A 21,575-nucleotide genomic window follows, 5' to 3' on the forward strand; every position below is an offset into this window, starting at 1 on the left:
GAAGACTGCCTGGAAGACCTGGAACAAGCCTGGAGAGCAGCATATTTGGAGTCTAGGCTGGGGCTCGAAGGGAGGTCTGAGGAGCAGATCAAAGCGGCTGAGGCAGGCAGGCCATGAGCCACTGGGAGGATTTTTCCCTCAGCGGCAGAGAGAAAAGCCTTGGGGCTGGAGTGTCTGGGGCTTTCAGGCAAACAGAGCAAGCAGCTGCGGTGGGGGAAGGGAGTGTGTTTTCTTTCCCTGAGCGATGGTTTCCCTTCCTCGTGGTTATGCCTCCCCACCTTGGGGTGGTGACGTGATATTGACATCAAACAAGGATCACTCTGAATATGGCTGTGCAGTTGGTGTCGTCTCTGCTTTGGAAGGACAGTGTAAGTCCTACCCCCTGCTCTTATTGGAGAATCCCTTGGGATCCCCGCACACACCCCCCGCCCCATTTTTGAAATATTCTAGAAGGGGTAGGATTTCCTAATGTTCAGATGCATTGACCCTGAGTCCCCCAGGACTTTTGTGTCCCACCCAATGGCTAATCTGCTTTTCCTGGATTGTCGCGGTCCCGTGATCTCTCCTGGACAGTGGCCAGCGTCCTTCCGGAGAAGGCCTCTGAGCTGAGGCCTCTTCGAGCGGCTCAGGTCGAGGATCCAGAACGAGAGCTCCGTACAGCGCCCCATTAGAGGCTAGGAGTTGCCTACCCGCCCCAGGAGGCCGCTCGACAGATATCAGCTACTTCCGGACAAGCAATCGGCCTCGCCATGTTAATCTGTTCTTGCATATTCAGCGCGATTACTGCATATTCATGATCAAGGACGGCCCCAGTACTCCCCCTCTTCGGGAACCCACTTGGGAGGATCCGACCGGCCCCGCCTCCTTCATTACCGAATCTCAGAACAGACCATTTACCAGCGTGGGGGGGTGATATTAATGAGAAACTTTGGCTGAAAATGAAACCACACGCCAAACTAGAATAAAAGCGGCCTATATTTACCCTCGAATCTTCAAACCTTAAACCTCAGGGCGGGAGGTAGTAGCGAAGGGAGGCGGCGGGATAAAAAAATTCCCTTCCACTTCGTCATTTCAAAAGGTGACCCAGCCAGGGAGCCGGGGAGGGAGGATCAACGACGCGAGCGCGCGCCCCGTGCACGCCGGCGCAGGCGACCCCGTAGCGCAAGGGAGGGCGGGAAAGGAAGGGGCGGGGGAATGCCAGGGCGAATCTATAAAGGGCGTCATCCGGCCAGTTCTCTCCTCAGAAGCGCCGAGAGCGCGGCCGGGACGGTTGGAGAAGAAGGCGGCTCCCGGAAGGGGGAGAGACAAACTGCCGTAACCTCTGCCGTTCTGGAGCCCGGTTACTTATTTATTCGTTACCCTTTCTCTTCTTCCTCCCCCAGAACCTTTTCCTTTCCCTTCCTCTTTTTATTTTCTTTTTGGGAGACGAAAAATCTCCGGAAAGGCGGAGGAGAGCTCCTTTCACCCCTTTTCGTTTCCCCGCCTCCTTCCCTCCCCCACCTTTTCCTCCTCCGGCTTTTTCCTCCCAACTCGGGGAGGTCCTTCCCGGCGGCCGCCCCGGCAGCGTCTGAGCACCTAGGTGCAGGCGGCGCAGGCTTTTTGTAGTGAGGTTTGCGCCTGCGCAGCGCGCCTGCCTCCGCGATGCATGGGGGTGGCCCCCCCTCCGGGGACAGCGCATGCCCGCTGCGCACCATCAAGAGAGTGCAGTTCGGAGTCCTCAGTCCGGATGAACTGGTAAGCGGCTCTGCCCTCTCACTCCTCCTCCCGCCCGCGTGGCGGGCGGGGCTTGACGGCCGCCGCGGAAACTTGGCGCATTTCCCTGCCCAAGGAAGACAGGCGGGGAGGATGGGTCAGCGGCGCCAAGGCAGTGCAGAGTCCAGCCTCGCGGCCAACGAGAATTAAATTTTCATAGGGGGTCAGCAAGCTTAGCGCTGTGTCCGAGCTAGGGGCCGGGCCGCAGGAGGGGCTGGAGGGTGAGAAGGAGGGCGAGAAGGTTGATTGGCTCCACACCGCAGTTACCGACGTTAAAAGATATCACACCAATCCTTTGGGTGAGAAGCCGAGCTCCAGATTTTTTTCCCTCCCCCTCTACAATTATTAATTGAGCACCTGCTACGTGATAGACGTGACAGACGGTGGGGATGCAGAGCTGAACAAGACAAAGACCCTGCCTTCTAGAGCACTTTCTTTGGGAAGGGGCAGGGGAGACAGACAATAAACACGAATAAATGAATGAACAAGATAATTCAGTTAAGGGCAAGTGCCTTGCATAAAGTGAAACGGTGTAATGCGATGGAGAGTGACCGAGGTGAGGCTGCTTTAGATGGGGTGGTGTCAGGGTATGGGAAGGCCTGTTTGAGGAGGTGACATTACTCGAATGATGAGAAGCAGCCAGTCTCCTAGGCCATAGATTATAGGTCAGTAGCTTTTCAGGCAGAGGAAAGAGCAAGTGCAAAGTGCCTGAAGGAGGGAATAACTTGGTGTGCCTCGGGGGCTGAAAGGTGGCCAGGGTGGCTGGGGTGTAGTGGGTGAGGAGAGTATTAAACCATTCTTGGGGAAGCATGAGGTGGGCAGTCCAGGTGGGATATTATAGATCATGGTAAGGAATCTGGATTTCATTCTATTTTCAGTAGGAAGTCATTGGAGAATTATAAGCAGGAGAGTGATATCAAGTTTACATTTTTAAAAAAATTACTACTTTGATGGTCCTGTGAAGAACTGACTGGGGAGGAGAACTAAGAATGGAAGCAGGAAAGATCAGGGAGGAGGGAGAGCTGTTGGCCCTTTGGACGCCTTTGTGGAGCAAACTGGAGGAAGCCAGTGGGCTGGAGAGAATGGAATTGAATGGCTCTGTTTGTGGATGGAGACAAGTTTGCTAGAGGAGGAGGCTCAGCTGTAGGAAAGTTGTGTCAGGAGTTAGAACCTCCTGAACTCAGACCACACCGAATAAATTCCAGATGGGGTTGAGGTTGAAATCTAAAAAACAAAACTGTAAAACACTTGAAAAATGCAGAAGGCTTTTGGGGGCTGATACCAGGGACAGAAACCCTTAACCTTCTCTAACCCCAAGTCTTGACTTGATTTTGCTTCATAGCTGGTCAGTACCTGAAAGGATTAGTTTTTCTCTTTCTTGTTTCCTCAGTAGAATGTAAATTTCATGAGTGACTTTGTATTCACTTCTTTCTCCAGCATCTCAAATAGTGCCTGGCACATAATAGACATGTAATAAAAGTTACTTGAATAAATGAGTGAACGAAATAATTGTACAGGTACATAAAGATACATGTAGAAGGATTTTTATTTCAACATTGTGTGAAATTATAAATCACCTAATTATTTTTTAGTAAGGATTCTATTGAATAACTCAGGGTTTATTACAATAGAACAAGACCTTCCCAGTAGGTTAAACCCCCTGATCCCCTGTTCCCAAACTGCTGAGACACCGCAGCAAACTCACAGGGGCCCAGTGAGAGATTTTAAATTTTTAAGAGAAGCACGGAAGCACAGCTGCGTTTGCCTGATGCCCTGGGAACTCCTAGGTTGGGCAGTTCCCTTTCAGCGTTAGGTGGCGCCAGATCCCTTCTGATGACGTCATATCTTTGTGAAGCTGGGTTTTTTAGCAGTTGCTAAATACTGGGCAAAAATCAGTGTAGAACAAGAGATAAGAGTGGTGCTGGGGTGTGGATAAGGCCAAGAAGAGTTAGAGAATACTTTATAAAGAGGTGACATTTGAACTGGGTCTTAAAAATGAATAGAAGTTTGTTGGAAAGGCGGGCATGGGAAGAAAAGGAATTTTGAGGAATCTCTTGTGGTTGGAGCATAAATGTTGAGGACGGGGGACCTCGGGTGTCTAACCTGTTATCACGTGGGCAGTGAGAACCAGTGTTTGGATGAAGGATTGGGGGCTAAAGTAGTTTGTGTATAATTCAAAATCTAAGTTATGGTAGAGGGTTAGTCCAGAACATTCCAGGACAGCCCCTGGTCCAGTCTCAATGCCCGGAAGCAGAGGGAGTCCTTAGAAGGTGGCTGGCTTGGTGAGCACGGACTTGGAGCAGCGGGAGGTGAGAAGCTTTGAGTGTTATTTTCCTTAGGCCTCTCTCTAGTGACTCTTCTGGCGGCCAGATTCAGGTCTGCTCCTGCTCTTCTGTGTTTCATTCACGGTGAGCAAACCCCCTCTTTGTGTTTCTCATCAGACACGATGCAGCTGATGGGATTCCAGCTTTGTGAATTTAGTCACCACAGGCCTGTCTCCCTGAGATTTCATCAGGTCATCTTGACGAGCGTGGTGGATGTTCAGAACCTCTTAGCCTTGCACCTGTAGACCATTTTGGTTTCCACCCAGCAGTGACTAGTTAGATCCATTATGAGAGGATTATTGGTTTGACTGTAAGCGAACAACCTTCTGTCTCTTTTCAAGTTCTTTTTTTTCTTTTTTCAAGTGCTTCGAGGGCACTTCCCTGCAATGGAGGGTCCTAAGGCAGTTTAGTTCAGTTTAACAAACAATTATTGAGAGCCATCGGGTCCAGGGTGATAGAGGAATGCTACCTGCCTGAGAGATGCTTATAATCTATGGGGAAGACAAACCGCAGTGGATCATTGCATTGCATTATGAGATTTGCAGTGATGGAGGGATTATGGAAGCACAGAGTGGGGCTCACCAGTCTGGCTAGCGAGGCTGTGGAAAGGCTTCTTGGAAGAAGCAGTGCCTGAGCTGAGTCTTCAAATAGCAGTTTGTCTTGTGGGGAGGGCATCCCAAGCAGAGATACAAAGACCCCATGTACAAAGACCCCAAGTAGTGGAGCACATATGCTGGGTGATAGGGGGGCTGCTGGGGACTCAGCTACTGATGTGGAGGAAGAAAGGAAGGTGGAAACATCATAAAACTCTTTGTAAGCCGTCCTGCTGAATTTGGATATCATTCTGAGAACAAGAGGGCATGAACATTAGATTTCCAAATTAGAAAGAGCACCCTGATCATAGTCTGGATGGGTAGGAGAGAAGGGCTGGTGACCCATGGAACACTTGGATACATACCACAAAGGACAGGCCTGAGCTAGGGCAGTGGGCGTAGGGATGGAGAAGAGGGGCAAGATTCAAGAACTGTTTGTTCAGGAGGTAAAAATAACCTGTACTTGGTGAATGATTGGATAATAACAGCTGTCATATATTGAACACCTATTCCATCCTGGGTTTAAGCAGGTTAATTAAATCCTTAATGGTTATATAGATGATAAGTGACAGAGCTAGAATTGCAAATTAGAGGTCTCTGACTCCAGGCCATGCTTGTTCCACTGCTTTATGACTGTGGGTAAGGAAGGGTAAGTGTTGGTTTCTGACTTGAGTTCCACTACCTTAGATGGGGACTAAAGGAAAAGGAGAGATTTTTGTGGAGAAGGGAGTTTGCTTTTAGACATGTTGGATTTGATTTATCAGGGGGATATCTACAGGGGGTTCAGTAGGTGGTTCAGTATGTTAATCCGAAGTCCAGAAGAAAGGTGAGGCCTGGAGGGTAGAGATTTGTTGTGAGTAAATAGTGAGAATCATGGCATAACACTTGGGTGTGATGAGAAGTGTGGATGAGCTAAAACCTTGGGGAGTGGCAGTGTTTAAGGAGCAGACCAAGGCACCCATTTCCCCTTTGGTAGCCATGAGTTTGTTTTCTATGTCTGTGAGTCTGTTTCTGTTTTGTAAATAAGTTCATTTGTATCATGTTTTGGATTCCACATGTAAGTGATGTTATATGATATTTGTCTTTGACTTCACTTAGCATGATAATCTCTAGGTCCATCCATGTTGCTGCAAATGGCATTATTTCGCTCTATTTTATGGGTGAGTGGTATTCTGTTGTATATATGTACCACGTCTTCTTTATCCATTCATTTGTCGATGGGCATTTAGGTTGCTTCCATGTCTTGGCTATTGTAAATAGTGCTGCTTCAAATCCTAGAGTGTAAGTAATTGTTTCTGCTGCAGTATAGTAGAATGGGATGAGCATATGTTTGGGATCCTAGGGGGGTGGGTTTGACTTCTGCAGGCTCCTTGAGATTGAGGCCTTGGGCAGTCACTTTACACAGCCTCAGGTTTCTCATGTCTAAGAGATAGGAATTCACTCCTAGAAGGTTAGTGGTTAGGGTAAGAGAAACAAGATACATTAGGTATGTTTGGTACATGGCATGAAGTTGACACTAAGATAGAAGCTTTTATTAAATTCTTCTAAGGTCTTCCCTCTGGAAGTTTAGCAGACCAAAGCTTAACTAATTTTAAAGTTCTTGGTTTTCAGTGTGTGAAAAGATGCCAAAGGTTTCCTTGAACAGCCTTTAGCTCAGAGCAGAAATCTCTTCTCCAAGTTGTACCTACTTCTGAGCCCGTCCTTCCCTCCCTTTCCTCCACTGAATTGGTCCCACTGAGTCCTGGCTCCACCTCTCCCAGGATTCTGGCCTTGGCTCTGCCTCCATCTCTTGAGGCTCCAGGGTTCACTTCTGCTCCAGATAATTTTCAACAACCTCTGCTCTAGCGACCCCCTCTCCTGTTCTATCCTAAAATATCTGAACATGGAAGGGTTCAGGTTGACCCAGGCCCTTGAGAAGGAGGAGGTGACAAGGATGGGGGCAAAGAGTGCCTAACTTTAGGAGCATGTCTTGGGCAGAACACCTGGGCTGTCATGATGGGGGTGCCTTACAGGGAGGTTCTGGCCTTGATTTCAGCTTTGGGAAAGAAACAAGGCATTGAATTTTTCCCTCTTGAAACAACTTTTATTTCTTTTGCTGTTAAATTCTGTAGATGACAGTGACCTAGAATTCAACCCAGTAGGATATCCAGGGTTCAAGTCCTAGAGGTAGGTGACTTGTACGGAGCCCAGAGTTGACCACATACTAGTCTGAGCGCCCCCTCCCGCTCAGACAGTGACTGGAACGAGCTTTTGACTTGCGATATTTGACTTTGGCATTTCCACAGTCAAATATCACACACGCTGACCCCCATTTCCCTCGCTTCAGGCTAAACCTGCTTAGTTCTTCTGTAAGTAGTTTGGGGTTCTTTAAGGCCTTAGTACAGAGCTCCCCAGCCACGAAGTCTGGAAACTAGGAATCCTATTTAGTTGTTATTGGCCTTTCTTGTCTGCAGAAACGAATGTCTGTGACAGAGGGCGGCATCAAATACCCAGAGACCACCGAGGGAGGCCGCCCCAAGCTTGGGGGGCTGATGGATCCGAGGCAGGGGGTGATTGAGAGGACTGGCCGCTGCCAGACCTGTGCAGGTGAGCGCTGGGGGGCCAGCACAGGACCCTAGAGGGAGGGAGAGGCTTGTCCTTACAGAAAGCCAGGACTGGGGGTGGACACCTGGAGACCTGGTCTCTGAGGTGAGTGCTGGGAGGAAAGTGTTGTATGCATGTCCCCACAGGAAACATGACAGAGTGTCCTGGCCACTTTGGCCACATTGAGCTGGCCAAACCCGTGTTCCATGTCGGCTTCCTGGTCAAGACGATGAAAGTTTTGCGCTGCGTCTGCTTCTTCTGCTCCAAATTGCTTGTGGACTCTGTGAGTGGGAGATGGGCTCTGGCCGGGGGGCGGGGTTGCGGGGGGGTGGGCAGGGGAGCAGCCCCAACTGACCCCGCTCTGCCTTGTCCCCAGAACAACCCGAAGATCAAGGACATTTTGGCTAAGTCCAAGGGGCAGCCCAAGAAGCGGCTCACACACGTCTATGACCTCTGCAAGGGCAAAAACATCTGCGAGGGCGGGGAGGAGATGGACAACAAGTTCGGCGTGGAGCAGCCTGAGGGCGATGAGGATTTGACCAAAGAAAAGGTAGCCGGGGCTGCCCAGACTCTTGGGAGGGGCTGAGGGCTGGTCCCAGAGGCCCGGAGGGTGGAAGATGGGGAGGCAGTGGAAGCAGCAGGAGCCCGAAGGTCACAGAAGAGCGGGAGGGGCTGGCCCGGCCAGGTGTTGGGGGAGAAGGCCCGACCTCTGGGCTCTGATGGCCCCTCTGTCTCCTTGGAAGGGCCACGGCGGCTGTGGGCGGTACCAGCCCAGGATCCGGCGCTCCGGCCTGGAGCTGTATGCAGAGTGGAAGCACGTCAACGAGGACTCTCAGGAGAAGAAGATCCTGCTGAGTCCTGAGCGGGTGCACGAGATCTTCAAACGCATCTCAGATGAGGAGTGCTTCGTCCTGGGCATGGAGCCTCGCTACGCCCGGCCCGAGTGGATGATTGTCACCGTGCTGCCCGTGCCCCCGCTCTCTGTGCGGCCCGCCGTTGTGATGCAGGGCTCTGCCCGCAACCAGGTCAGCGCCTTCAAGGCCCTGCCGCTCAGCTAGGCCAGGTGTCTGCACGGAGGGAGGCCCGTGGTGGGGGCGAAGGCGTGCGAGGGTGACGGACAGGTCACCTGGGCCTGAAGATACCCTGCCACTTGCTGGCTGTGTGAGCTTTAGTGAGCCCCTTAAGGAGGTTAGAGCTCACAAAGGTGCTTCTGGATCTGTGAACCGAGGGCCCGGAGCTGCCGCCCAGGGTGGTGTGAAGGGAGGGTGAGAGGCACCGCGTGCTGGCACATGCAGGCCGAGCGCTCAGGGTTGGCTGGATTGTGATGGTTCTGACTTCCTGCCTCAGGATGACCTGACACACAAGCTGGCCGACATCGTGAAGATCAACAATCAGCTTCGGCGCAACGAGCAGAACGGCGCAGCCGCGCATGTCATCGCTGAGGACGTGAAGCTCCTCCAGTTTCACGTGGCCACCATGGTGGACAACGAGCTGCCTGGCTTGCCTCGTGTGAGTGGGCGGGCTCCCTGTGCCCTGCGCCTGGAGGAAAGGGGAGGGGGCCCGGGGGGGCCAGTGCTGACTGCTGGGGTGCCCCCCACCCTGCGTTTCCTCACAGGCCATGCAGAAGTCTGGGCGTCCCCTCAAGTCCCTGAAGCAGCGGTTGAAGGGCAAGGAAGGCCGTGTGCGCGGGAACCTGATGGGCAAGCGGGTGGACTTCTCGGCCCGCACTGTCATCACCCCCGACCCCAACCTCTCCATTGACCAGGTTGGCGTGCCTCGCTCCATTGCCGCCAACATGACCTTTGCGGAGATCGTCACCCCCTTCAACATTGACAGGTGTGCTCAGTTCAGAAGCCCTGCCTGGAGGGGTCGGGGAGGGTGGGGGGAATGGGCTCGGAGCAAGAAGAAGAGAGTGTTGAAGTTTATTATTATTGTTATTATTATTATCATTGTTTTTTTAAAATTTCTTTTTGGCTTCGTTGGGTCTTCGTTGCTGCGTGCGGGCTTTCTCTAGTTGCGGCGAGCGGGGACTTCTCTTCGTTGCGGTGCGCGGGCTTCTCATTGCGGTGGCTTCTCTTGTTGCGGGAACACGGGCTCTGGGTGTGCGGGCTTTCTCTAGTTGCAGCATGCGGGCTCAGTAGTTGCAGCACCCGGGCCCTAGAGCACGCGGGCTTCAGTAGTTGTGGTGCACGGGCCTAGTTGCTCCACGGCATGTGGGATCTTCCCAGACCAGGGATCGAACCCGTGTGCCCTGCATTGGCAGGCAGATTCTTAACCACTGCACCACCAGGGAAGTCCCAAGTGTCGAAGTTTAGAAGTTTGGGTTCCCACTTGGGGCTTTGGGGTGAGGGTGGCAACGAGGGCTTTTTTGGGAAGCATTTTGTTCATTGCATCCCTTTCCTTCCTAGACTTCAGGAACTAGTGCGCAGGGGGAACAGCCAGTACCCAGGGGCCAAGTACATCATCCGGGACAACGGTGATCGCATTGACCTGCGTTTCCACCCCAAGCCCAGTGACCTTCACCTGCAGACTGGCTATAAGGCATGTAATAGGCCAGGGCCTCTCTTACCTGGGCAGGAAGCTTTCTGGACTGGGGGCCAGCTGGAGTGGGCCGTCTGAGGCTGTCCTGTTCATTAGAATCCAAGCTTAAAAGACTCCTGCTGTCCTAGGCAAGCTTGTAGCTGCCAGCCCTTGGCATTCAAGGTGGGGGTCACGTAAGCCCACGGGCAGCAAGAGGGACACGGGGCAGAAAGAGGTCCGGGGGGAACAGAGCAGAAGGCTTCATGTTCGGAGTCTCTCGCGGTTTTCTTTCCCAGCTGAGTTTCCTGAGGTCTGGGGACTACGTCTTTGTTTTCTCTGATAGCCTGGAATCTAGCCCAGGGCCTGGCCCAAAGCTGGTGGTTGATAAGCGTTTCAAGTGAAATAACACCACAGTGTCGTCTGTTTCAAAGCATCTTAGGTCCCCTATCACTTCATTCTTAGCATACCTCCTTCACTGAGGTTTTTCCCACACCTCACCTCCTCAGGTGGAACGGCACATGTGCGATGGGGACATTGTTATCTTCAACCGGCAGCCAACTTTGCACAAAATGTCCATGATGGGACATCGGGTTCGCATCTTGCCCTGGTCTACTTTTCGCTTGAATCTTAGGTCAGTCCGCCGGCTGGGGCTGGGCTGGGCTGGGCTGCTCCCTGGGTCTCACTGTGGCATCTTTCCAACTCACTTCCCTCTTTGACTAGTGTGACAACTCCATACAATGCCGATTTTGATGGGGATGAGATGAACTTGCACCTGCCACAGTCCCTGGAGACGCGGGCTGAGATCCAGGAGCTCGCCATGGTGCCACGCATGATTGTCACCCCCCAGAGCAATCGCCCAGTTATGGGCATTGTGCAGGACACGCTGACCGCAGTGCGCAAATTCACCAAGAGGGACGTTTTCCTGGAGCGGGTGTGTGGTCCCTGGCTCGGGGAAACCTGGCCTGGGTGGGCAGGGGCCCAGCACAGCAAGGATGGGGGGAGGAGCAGTGACTTATGCCCTGACTTGCTCTGCGCTAACCTGTATGTGAGATAGCAGAAGGAAAGGGAGTGAGCAAAGATCGAGGCCAAAAATGGTGTATGGCTTTAGCTCCCCATTTAATTTCTTAAAAGGTCATGTAAATTTAGGTATCATCTGGAAAGGAAAGGCGAAGAGAGAAATAAGACTTCGTTGAAATTCTGTTTATTTCTTTTTTACTTTCTCTTTATTTTCTAATTATTAAAAGTAATTTGTACTTATCGTTTAAAGAAAAAATCCCAAAGTCTCACTATCACAGTTAAGTTTTTAGTAAAAGTTTGGAAAACACTTTTCTTGCCATCTCTTTGCCTTCAAAGTCTGGCTTTCCCCTTTGGGCAGCAAGGCCTCCCCTGACATTCCCAAGAGGTGAGACCTCCAGTTCTGACTTCTTGTCTTTCCTGCTCTTTTTCTCCAGGGGGAGGTGATGAACCTCCTGATGTTCCTGTCCACGTGGGACGGCAAGGTCCCACAGCCAGCCATCCTGAAGCCCCGGCCCCTGTGGACAGGGAAGCAGATCTTCTCCCTCATCATACCCGGCCACATCAACTGTATCCGCACCCACAGCACCCATCCCGACGATGAGGATAGTGGCCCTTACAAGCACATCTCTCCTGGGGACACCAAGGTAGGGCCTGGCTTCTGGATGTGTGGGGAAGGGCTTTGGACATGGAAGCCACAGCAGGGGCTGTGAATGGTGCTCTCTGCAGGTGGTGGTGGAGAACGGGGAGCTGATCATGGGCATCCTGTGTAAGAAGTCTTTGGGCACATCAGCTGGCTCTCTGGTCCACATCTCTTACCTAGAGATGGGTCATGACATCACCCGCCTCTTCTACTCCAACATTCAGACTGTCATTAACAACTGGCTCCTCATTGAGGGTAAGCCTAGGAGCCCTACCAAGTCCTCTATAAATCCTGTCCGTCTCACTTCTTACTGCTCTTCTTCCATCCCTTTCTCTTCCCCCCCTTGGATTTGGTGTCCCTCCATCTACTCTCTTGGCTGTGATTCCATCCCATGTTCCTTGGGAGTCCAAAGAAGGTGTTGCTGATGCTTCTTTTTATTTCTAGGTCATACCATTGGCATTGGGGACTCCATTGCTGATTCTAAGACTTACCAAGACATTCAGAACACTATTAAGAAGGCCAAGCAGGATGTAATAGAGGTGAGAGGGAAGGCTGGGCAAAGACTGAGTAAGAGGCTCTCAGTGGCTTTGAACTGAGGAGTGAAGGGGACATTGGGATTAGAGAGACGGGGACCAGAAGAGGTTGACGTCTTCCTGAGAACTCAGCCTCCTCCTGTGCACCCAGGTCATCGAGAAGGCCCATAACAACGAGCTGGAGCCCACCCCGGGCAACACTCTGCGGCAGACCTTTGAGAACCAGGTGAACCGCATTCTCAACGATGCCCGAGACAAGACTGGCTCCTCTGCCCAGAAATCCCTGTCTGAATACAACAACTTTAAGTCAATGGTTGTGTCCGGGGCTAAAGGTTCCAAGATCAACATCTCCCAGGTGGGGAGCCTTGTCTTTCCAGAACTGGGGCCACACTGAAGGTGGGGAGGAGGAGGGAAGGGGTGTGCTGCTGGGGGAGTTGGGGGAAAAGTATGGGGAACTCTCATTCTCAAGGCAGAGGGAGTTGGATGCACCCCACCTTTTCTGTTCCCCAGGTCATTGCTGTCGTCGGGCAGCAGAACGTGGAGGGCAAGCGGATCCCGTTTGGGTTCAAGCACCGGACTCTGCCTCACTTCATCAAAGATGACTATGGGCCTGAGAGCCGTGGCTTTGTGGAGAACTCCTACCTGGCCGGCCTCACGCCCACCGAGTTCTTCTTCCATGCCATGGGGGGTCGTGAGGGGCTCATCGACACAGCTGTCAAGACTGCTGAGACTGGTGAGGACTTCGGATCCAGGGCCCTTCCACGGGCTGGTCCCAGAGAGGACCACAGGCAGAGAAGCCCCTGGGGAGTTTGAGCGGGGTTCTCAGACTAAAGTCTTCTATCCCCAGAGAAGTAATTTTGACCTTTGTGGAAAGAATAGAGACTAAAGGTCAAGAGTTAGGCAAACACTCTTGTTCTGGTTGCCGTGCAGCATTCCATGACGCAGGGCTAGAGCCTCAGGGTCTCTGCTCCTGACCTATCACATGGACGGTGTTTCCTAAGGGTCTCTACTGGGCCCTGGGTCCATCTGGTGGTGGGCATGGCTTTCACTGAGAGGCCTTGGGGATGATAGGCTACTAGCTGGCTCTCCTGAGGACCAGAGTGGCCAGCAGGTCTTGTCCTGAGATAGGGAGGCTCCTCTTCTTGCTCTGGGTCCCTCAGTTGATTCCCTCCCCCCTCAGGGTACATCCAGCGGCGGCTGATCAAATCCATGGAGTCGGTGATGGTGAAGTATGATGCCACCGTGCGGAACTCCATCAATCAGGTGGTACAGCTGCGCTATGGCGAAGACGGCCTGGCGGGCGAGAGCGTTGAGTTCCAGAACCTGGCTACCCTCAAGCCTTCCAACAAGGCTTTCGAGAAGAAGTGAGGAGGCGGCAGGCGGGTGGTTCTTGCCCCTTGCTCAGGGCCAGAGTTGTAGGGGTTCTCCTCCCCCCACACGGTGAGATCACCTGGACCGTGTCTTGCAGTGGACCTTATACCGCCCCTTCCCCACCCATCTGGCAGCAGCTGCAAGATGGGAGAGGACGGATGGCGACCAGAGTTGAGACCCGTCCCCACTTTGTACAGAGGGGTGGGCATAAGCTCAAGTCCCATTGGACATCCTTGGGTCTGGATCTTGTGTTTCCCCGCCCAGGATTCTTCACAGCCCTGTTCCTGTGGGCTGCAGACCTCAGGAGCCTCACACTGTTCCTTGATCAGGGCCCTCCTGCCCCTTGACTCCACCCCTGTCACCTGCAGGTTCCGCTTTGATTATACCAATGAGAGGGCCCTGCGGCGCACCCTGCAGGAGGACGTGGTGAAGGACGTGCTGAGCAACGCACACATTCAGAACGAGCTGGAGCGAGAATTTGAGCGGATGCGTGAGGACCGGGAGGTGCTCAGGGTCATCTTCCCAACTGGTGACAGCAAGGTGCGTGTGGGCGGGAAGGGCTGGGCTGGAGAAGTGCTGGCCCTGCATGGCTGTCCCTGACTTGGGGTCCTGCCTCCTTCCCTCCTGCCTCAGGTTGTCCTCCCCTGTAACCTGCTGCGCATGATCTGGAACGCTCAGAAGATCTTCCACATCAACCCTCGCCTCCCCTCTGACCTGCACCCCATCAAGGTGGTAGAGGGTGAGTACCTGCCTCAGGACCGCCAGGCCAGGCAGGCTCTGCTAGCAGCGTCCTGGTCTACAACCTCTTCATCCCTTGTTTGGCCCTTAGGTGTCAAGGAGCTGAGCAAGAAGCTGGTGATTGTGAATGGGGACGACCCACTGAGCCGGCAGGCCCAGGAGAACGCCACCCTGCTCTTCAACATCCACCTGCGGTCCACGCTGTGCTCCCGCCGCATGGCTGAGGAGTTTCGGCTCAGCGGAGAGGCCTTCGACTGGCTGCTCGGAGAGATCGAGTCCAAGTTCAACCAAGCCATTGTGAGTGTTGTACTCCTCACCCCAGCCTTGGTTCTGTCCTCTGATCCTTTGATTTCTCTGGGCTCTGAGAACAGCCCACCTCTGCCCATAATTGTATAATAATAGATCTCATTCACTGAGACACTGCTGTGAACCAAGTCCTGTGTTGGAGGCTTTATACCTTTATTCCTTAGCAGTCTTAAGAAGACCCTAGTAGGAGAGGGGCTGTTAGTCCCATGTTGCAGAGACAAAAAGTGAACCTTGAAGAGGCCAACACATGAAAAGATGCTCAATATCAGTAGCCGTCAGGGAAATGTAGTTCAAAACCACGATGAGATACCACTTCATGCTCCCTAGGGTGACTAAAAGAAAAAATAAACAAGTGTTGGCGAGGATATAGAGAAATTGGAGCGCTCATACACTGCTGGTGAGGATGTTGCAACTGCTTTGGAAAACAGCCTGGCAGTTTCTCAAAAGTTTAAACATAGAGTTACCATATGACCCAGCAATTTCACTCCTAGGAATATGTCCAAGAGAATAGGAAGCACACGTCCACACAAAAACCCATACACAGATGTTCGGAGCAGTATTATTCATAATAGCCAAGCAGTGGAAACAACCTAAATGTTCATCCGTTGATGAAGGATGAACAAGATAAGGGAATATTATGCTGTGGTAAAAAGTAATGAGCTGTCAAGGCACAAAAAATGACAGTGATCAACTTTAAATAGTATTACTAAGTAAAGAAGCCAGTCTGAAAAGGCTACATACTATATGATTCCAATTAAAAGATTAAATTTTGGGGACTTCCGTGGAGGTCCAGTGGTTAAGACTTTGCACTTCCACTGCAGGGGGTGTGGGTTTGATCCCTGGTCAGGGAGGTAAGATCCTACATGCCTTGTGGCCAAAAATCCAAAATGTAAAATAAAAGCAATATTGTAACAAATTCAATAAAGACTTTAAAAATGGTCCATGTCAAAAAAAACTTTAAAAAGAAAGATTAAATTTTATGGTATGTGATTATATCTCAATTAAAATAATGCATTGGGGAGCTTCCCACTTAGAAGACTATTATCAAATGAATATTTACCCTGTAACTTCAGCACACAGTACTTTTGGAAATGTGGGGTTTAGATGACATAGCCCCTATTCCTGGGTGTGCAGCACGGCGGGGGCTAAATGGCGGGTGTAAATTGAAATGCCGTCTGAGGAAGGGGATGATCAAATAAGACCCTGATTTATTTAAGTCTCTGCCTTTTCCAGACACCTCTGCGCAGCCCTGACAGTGTCTCACTCTCATTCACCAGTGGGGAGGGATTTGCTCTCTGAGGCTAGCTCTTCTTACTTCCCAGGCCCATCCTGGGGAAATGGTGGGAGCTCTGGCTGCACAGTCCCTTGGAGAACCTGCCACCCAGATGACCCTGAACACCTTCCACTATGCTGGTGTGTCCGCCAAGAATGTGACGCTGGGTGTGCCCCGACTTAAGGAGCTCATCAACATTTCCAAGAAGCCAAAGACCCCCTCACTTACTGTCTTCCTGCTGGGCCAGTCTGCTCGAGATGCTGAGAGAGCCAAGGTGCGGCTTAGGGTAACGGGCTACCTGGCAGGAGGAGGAGGGGACTCCTTCCTTAAGTAAAGGGTTTGGCAGTCCCTCTGCAGGTGGGTTTGAAGAGGCCTTTGGAGCCACCCAAATGCCTGTCACGAATCCCTTTTTTTCCCCAGGATATTCTGTGCCGCCTGGAACATACAACGTTGAGGAAGGTGACTGCCAACACGGCCATCTACTATGACCCCAACCCGCAGAGCACGGTGGTGGCAGAGGATCAGGAGTGGGTGAATGTCTACTACGAGATGCCTGACTTTGATGTGGCCCGAATCTCCCCCTGGCTTTTGCGGGTGGAGCTGGACCGGAAGCACATGACTGATCGGAAGCTGACCATGGAGCAGATTGCCGAAAAGATCAACGCTGGTGAGGCTGGGAGGTCCTGCCTGGGCTCCCCGCACTCCCTGTGCTGTCCCCGTGCTCTTGTCCCAGACAGGGCGCCCACACCCACCACCTTCCACTCACTGGCTCTGCTCCTCCAGGGCACCTCTTCTCCAGGTCCCCTCTGCACTGCTTTTTCCTTCTCATCGTTTCCCCTCCCTCTTTCTAGAAGGGTTCTGTGGGAAGGAGGGGAAAGCCGGAAGAGAGCCCATATGGGGAGAGCTGTGGATGAGCCGTGAGCAGAAGCAGTCCTGCAGCTGCAGTTGTTCTCATTTTCCCAGGTTTCGGTGATGACTTGAATTGCATCTTTAACGATGATAATGCAGAGAAGCTGGTGCTTCGTATCCGCATCATGAACAGTGATGAAAACAAGATGCAAGAGGTAAACGGGACCCAAGCAGAAATTTATACGTCAGACATAGAAAACCGTTAAATCTGGTTCCTGACCAAAAACATTAAAATGAAAGCAGCGTTGAGTGCCAGTCACACCACCTAAAGTAGAGATGGGGGGAGGGTGGGTAGCAATGATCTGCAAAACTTTTAGCAGCAAAAGATCTTTGAAATGTGAAGTAGCAGCCATATAGATAAAACAGACGGTGTTGGGGAATTCTCTGGCCGTCCACTGGTTAGGACTCCACGCTTTCACTGCCTAGGGCGCAGGTTCAATCCCTGGTCACGGAACTAAGATCCAGCAAGCTGCGGGGTGCGGCCAAAAAAAAAAAAGCCCCAAAACAGACGGTGTTGATTTGGGGGTGTCCCATAGCCCGGTCACTTGTCTCTCTCCTCCCTGCGGCTCCTGTGTGAGGGCAGGTCGGACAGTAGGAATTGCTGTGTCCTAGGGAAAGTGGTGTGACAGCGGGTGAAACAAGACCCAGGAAAATGTTTGATCAGTGACTTCACTCCTGGGCATGGCTCCTAAAAAATTGTTCGCAGATGTGGATACCTTAATAATAAAAACTCAGAACTTACTATTGAACTGGAGGAGAGTAGATAAGAATGTGTGGATACACGTCCATTAGAGATCACACGTCAAGGCGTTAGTGGGCGGGCGAATGCTCGGTGAGTGCCAGGACTAGAGCAGAGGTGCTGTGCGCTTTGTTACAGCCCTTGGAGCACGCACACAGAGTGGGAATCGTGTTAAGGTGGTGGAGTGTGGCTGCCTTTTCTGAGGTTTTTTTAAATACCATCGTAAAAACACGATAGAAAGTAACCTCACTGGAACTGGAACTGAAGAGGGCAGGTCTGGGCCACACCTGGCTCTCCAGGTCAGGCTGTGGTTTGGGGTGAGGGCGGGGAGAGACCGGAGGATCCTAGGAGGGCTGACTCGCTCTTGTTGCAGGAAGAAGAGGTGGTGGACAAGATGGATGACGACGTCTTCCTGCGCTGCATCGAGTCCAACATGCTGACAGATATGACCCTGCAGGGCATCGAGCAGATCAGCAAGGTCAGCCGTTCCCTCCCTGCAGCCCGTCCACCCCCGCTTCCCTCCCTCCCCACCCCCACCCGCCCAGCCTGAGCTCGCTCTGTCCCCCTGCAGGTGTACATGCACTTGCCGCAGACAGACAACAAGAAGAAGATCATCATCACAGAGGACGGGGAGTTCAAGGCCTTGCAGGAGTGGATCCTGGAGACGGATGGCGTGAGCCTCATGCGGGTGCTGAGCGAGAAGGACGTGGACCCTGTGCGCACCACGTCCAACGACATCGTGGAGATCTTCACAGTGAGCCTCTCAGAGCCTTCTTCCCAGAGCTCAGCCTTCTTACCGGGTCCCTCTGGCTCAAGGCCTCCTCCCTAGGTCTCGGGCAGTGGTTGCGGTCCGTGCTCTCCCCTCAGGAGAGGGGTTGGTCAGGTGGTTTTATGCCTGAATCCACTTTTGCGTCTGGGCTTCACTGACTCCTGACTGTCCCTCTGTGGATCTGGGTGGTGGTGGCAGCGGGAGGAGAGCAGTTACTCGGTCTTGACCCTTCCCCCACCCCCCCCAATCCCCATGCCAGGTGCTGGGCATAGAAGCCGTGCGGAAGGCCCTGGAGCGGGAGCTATACCATGTCATCTCCTTCGATGGTTCCTACGTCAATTATCGGCACTTGGCTCTCCTGTGTGATACCATGACCTGTCGTGGCCACTTGATGGCCATCACCCGACACGGAGTCAACCGCCAGGATACCGGACCTCTCATGAAGTGCTCCTTTGAGGAAACGGTAATGGCAGAAGTTCTGTGCAGGTGGAAGGAGAGAGAGCAGGGAGGAGGGATTGCTGTGGGAAGAGGGCATCCTGCACTGTGTGTGATGGGCCTCGGTGCGGTTCCATTGTTGGGTGGGTGGCTGTAACAATGGTGGGACATGGTGGGGCGGGGTCTGACGGCACGCCCCCTCTTCTGAGGTTTAGGTGGATGTGCTTATGGAAGCAGCTGCACATGGAGAGAGCGACCCCATGAAGGGGGTGTCTGAGAATATCATGCTGGGCCAGCTGGCTCCAGCCGGCACTGGCTGTTTTGACCTCCTGCTCGATGCAGAGAAGTGCAAGTATGGCATGGAGATCCCCACCAACATCCCTGGCTTGGGGGCTGCCGGACGTGAGTACAAGGGGCTACGAGGAGGAGGTGGGGCGGTGGGGAGGATGCGTGTGGGCGCGGCGGCCAGTCGCGGTGCTGTTCTTTGTGGGTCACTGTGTGCCTCTCTGCAGCCACCGGCATGTTCTTCGGCTCGGCCCCCAGTCCCATGGGAGGAATTTCTCCAGCCATGACACCCTGGAACCAGGGCGCAACCCCAGCCTACGGCGCCTGGTCCCCCAGTGTTGGTGAGTGGCCAGCCGGGAAGACAGCCCTCTGGGTGATTCAGAGGGCGGTGGGCTGGCCTCATGAGGCGTCCCCATGTGGAGACGCTGGGGGCTCTGGGAGTGTGTTGGGCTCCAGCTCTGGTTTTAACTAACGTTTCTCTCACTTCGCAGGGAGCGGGATGACCCCGGGGGCAGCAGGCTTCTCTCCCAGTGCTGCTTCAGATGCCAGTGGCTTCAGCCCTGGTTACTCCCCGGCCTGGTCTCCCACGCCGGGTTCCCCGGGCTCCCCTGGCCCCTCAAGCCCGTATATCCCCTCACCAGGTGAGTTGTCCTTGTCTGTCAAGGCCAAGTTCATTTTCTCCTTGATCTTCCTTCTGGGTGAGTCTCTCCATCACTTAATGCCTTTCTGCTTCTCTCCCACAGGGGGTGCCATGTCTCCCAGCTACTCCCCAACGTCGCCTGCCTACGAGCCCCGCTCCCCTGGGGGCTACACGCCCCAGAGTCCCTCTTACTCCCCCACTTCACCCTCCTACTCCCCTACGTCTCCATCCTATTCTCCAACCAGCCCCAACTACAGCCCCACGTCACCCAGCTACTCCCCGACCTCGCCCAGCTACTCCCCGACCTCGCCCAGCTACTCCCCGACCTCGCCCAGCTACTCCCCGACCTCGCCCAGCTACTCCCCGACCTCGCCCAGCTACTCGCCCACTTCCCCAAGCTACTCGCCCACATCACCTAGCTACTCGCCCACCTCTCCCAGCTACTCGCCCACCTCACCCAGTTACTCGCCAACCTCACCCAGCTACTCGCCCACCTCACCCAGCTACTCGCCGACATCTCCAAGCTATTCACCGACGTCACCAAGCTACTCACCAACTTCCCCAAGTTACTCACCCACCAGCCCTAACTATTCTCCAACCAGTCCCAATTACACCCCGACGTCACCCAGCTATAGCCCAACATCCCCCAGCTACTCACCGACTAGTCCCAACTACACACCAACGAGCCCCAACTACAGCCCAACCTCTCCAAGCTACTCTCCGACTTCACCCAGCTACTCCCCGACCTCACCAAGCTACTCCCCTTCGAGCCCACGATACACACCACAGTCTCCCACCTATACCCCGAGCTCACCCAGCTACAGCCCCAGCTCGCCCAGCTACAGCCCAACTTCGCCAAAGTACACCCCAACCAGTCCTTCCTACAGCCCCAGCTCACCGGAGTACACCCCGACCTCTCCCAAGTACTCACCTACCAGCCCGAAATATTCGCCCACTTCCCCCAAGTACTCTCCTACCAGCCCCACCTACTCGCCCACCACTCCAAAATACTCACCGACATCTCCTACTTACTCACCAACCTCTCCGGTCTACACCCCAACCTCCCCCAAGTATTCACCCACTAGCCCCACCTACTCACCCACCTCCCCCAAGTACTCGCCCACCAGCCCCACCTACTCGCCCACTTCCCCCAAAGGCTCGACCTACTCGCCCACCTCCCCTGGCTACTCACCCACCAGCCCCACCTATAGCCTCACCAGCCCAGCCATCAGTCCCGATGACAGTGATGAGGAGAACTGAGGGTGAGCAGTGCGCAGTGGCACCCGGCTAGGTGAAGGGCGGCTTCAGCGTGTTCCGCAGTCCTCCCCTCCCCTGTGGGGTGCAGGCCCCGGTCCAGCTCCCTTGTACATAGCTCCTTGTGACAAAGTTCCCTGTTGAGGTTCTGGTCCCATTTCTGCCGGGGCTTTTGTCTTGTTCTCCACTTGTGCCGTCTCAGAACCCACTCGCCTGCAGTGGTGTTCTTCTTCTTGCCCTACCTACCTGAGGCCTGTCCCCAGATCCAGGATCCTCCTTGCCTATGGCTTGATTCGGGGGGTAAAGGGTATTTTAACTTTTTTGGGGTAATTCCTGCTCTGGGTCGTTACATCTGATCCTCTGGAAGAACAAGGCGAAAGCTGCCTTTTGTTTGTTACTTTTTGAAGTTGAAATAAAGTTTACTAATTTTGACCAGAAGTGTGGCTGTTGAGTGCTTTATTAGGAGGCAAGAATATCCAGGCCCCTACTCCCTGCCTGGGCTGCTCTTCCATTTATCATGTTTTAGCTGATCCTTGCTAATAGGGCAGGGGCAGGAAAATGAGCACAGACAGTACATTCACGGAACAAACACCTACTTTGTGCCAGGCTTTGCTCTGTCCCGGCTTTGTGGTTGAACAGATAGAGGCCTTGTCCTGCATTAAAGCAATATTGACATAACATCTTTTTAACCGATTTTACTGATTATCATAATATGTAATTTAGAAAAGTACAGAAAGGTGCAGTACAGAAGCAGAAAAATTATTGCCCTTAACACCACCACCAGGAGGCATGTTTTCTTTGGGTATTTTTCCTACCTGTTTCTCAAGTCACTTCTAATCAGTCTTTGTTTTGGCCTCAAACCAACAATGAGAAGATGATGGTTACTAGGATATG

The 21,575-nt window shown here is 53.0% G+C and overlaps 1 protein-coding gene across 2 annotated transcripts; it reads left to right on the forward strand.

The window, feature by feature from the left end:
• Window positions 1–1,557: 1,557 nt before the first annotated feature.
• POLR2A (RNA polymerase II subunit A) lies at window positions 1,558–21,119 on the forward strand. 2 transcript variants are annotated; one of them, XM_068530074.1, is made up of 30 exons: window positions 1,712–1,734; window positions 6,781–6,835; window positions 7,123–7,255; window positions 7,399–7,535; window positions 7,629–7,802; window positions 7,996–8,277; window positions 8,600–8,761; window positions 8,868–9,088; window positions 9,661–9,793; window positions 10,279–10,403; window positions 10,493–10,703; window positions 11,224–11,433; window positions 11,516–11,684; window positions 11,874–11,968; window positions 12,114–12,317; window positions 12,473–12,695; window positions 13,143–13,326; window positions 13,702–13,873; window positions 13,967–14,072; window positions 14,163–14,368; window positions 15,700–15,924; window positions 16,071–16,317; window positions 16,614–16,714; window positions 17,672–17,776; window positions 17,870–18,052; window positions 18,327–18,530; window positions 18,718–18,904; window positions 19,015–19,128; window positions 19,279–19,428; window positions 19,531–21,119. In XM_068530074.1, the coding sequence occupies exons 3-30, from the start codon at window positions 7,129–7,131 to the stop codon at window positions 20,685–20,687; spliced, it is 5,814 nt and encodes a 1,937-aa protein (XP_068386175.1). In that variant the 5' UTR covers window positions 1,712–1,734; window positions 6,781–6,835; window positions 7,123–7,128; the 3' UTR covers window positions 20,688–21,119. The 2 variants fall into 2 exon arrangements, with proteins under 2 accessions (XP_068386174.1, XP_068386175.1); XM_068530073.1 differs by lacking the exon at window positions 6,781–6,835 and having other exon boundaries at window positions 1,558–1,734.
• Window positions 21,120–21,575: the final 456 nt, after the last annotated feature.

The sequence above is a fragment of the Eschrichtius robustus genome, chromosome 20, assembly GCF_028021215.1.
Source record: "Eschrichtius robustus isolate mEscRob2 chromosome 20, mEscRob2.pri, whole genome shotgun sequence".
NCBI lineage: Eukaryota > Metazoa > Chordata > Mammalia > Artiodactyla > Eschrichtiidae > Eschrichtius > Eschrichtius robustus.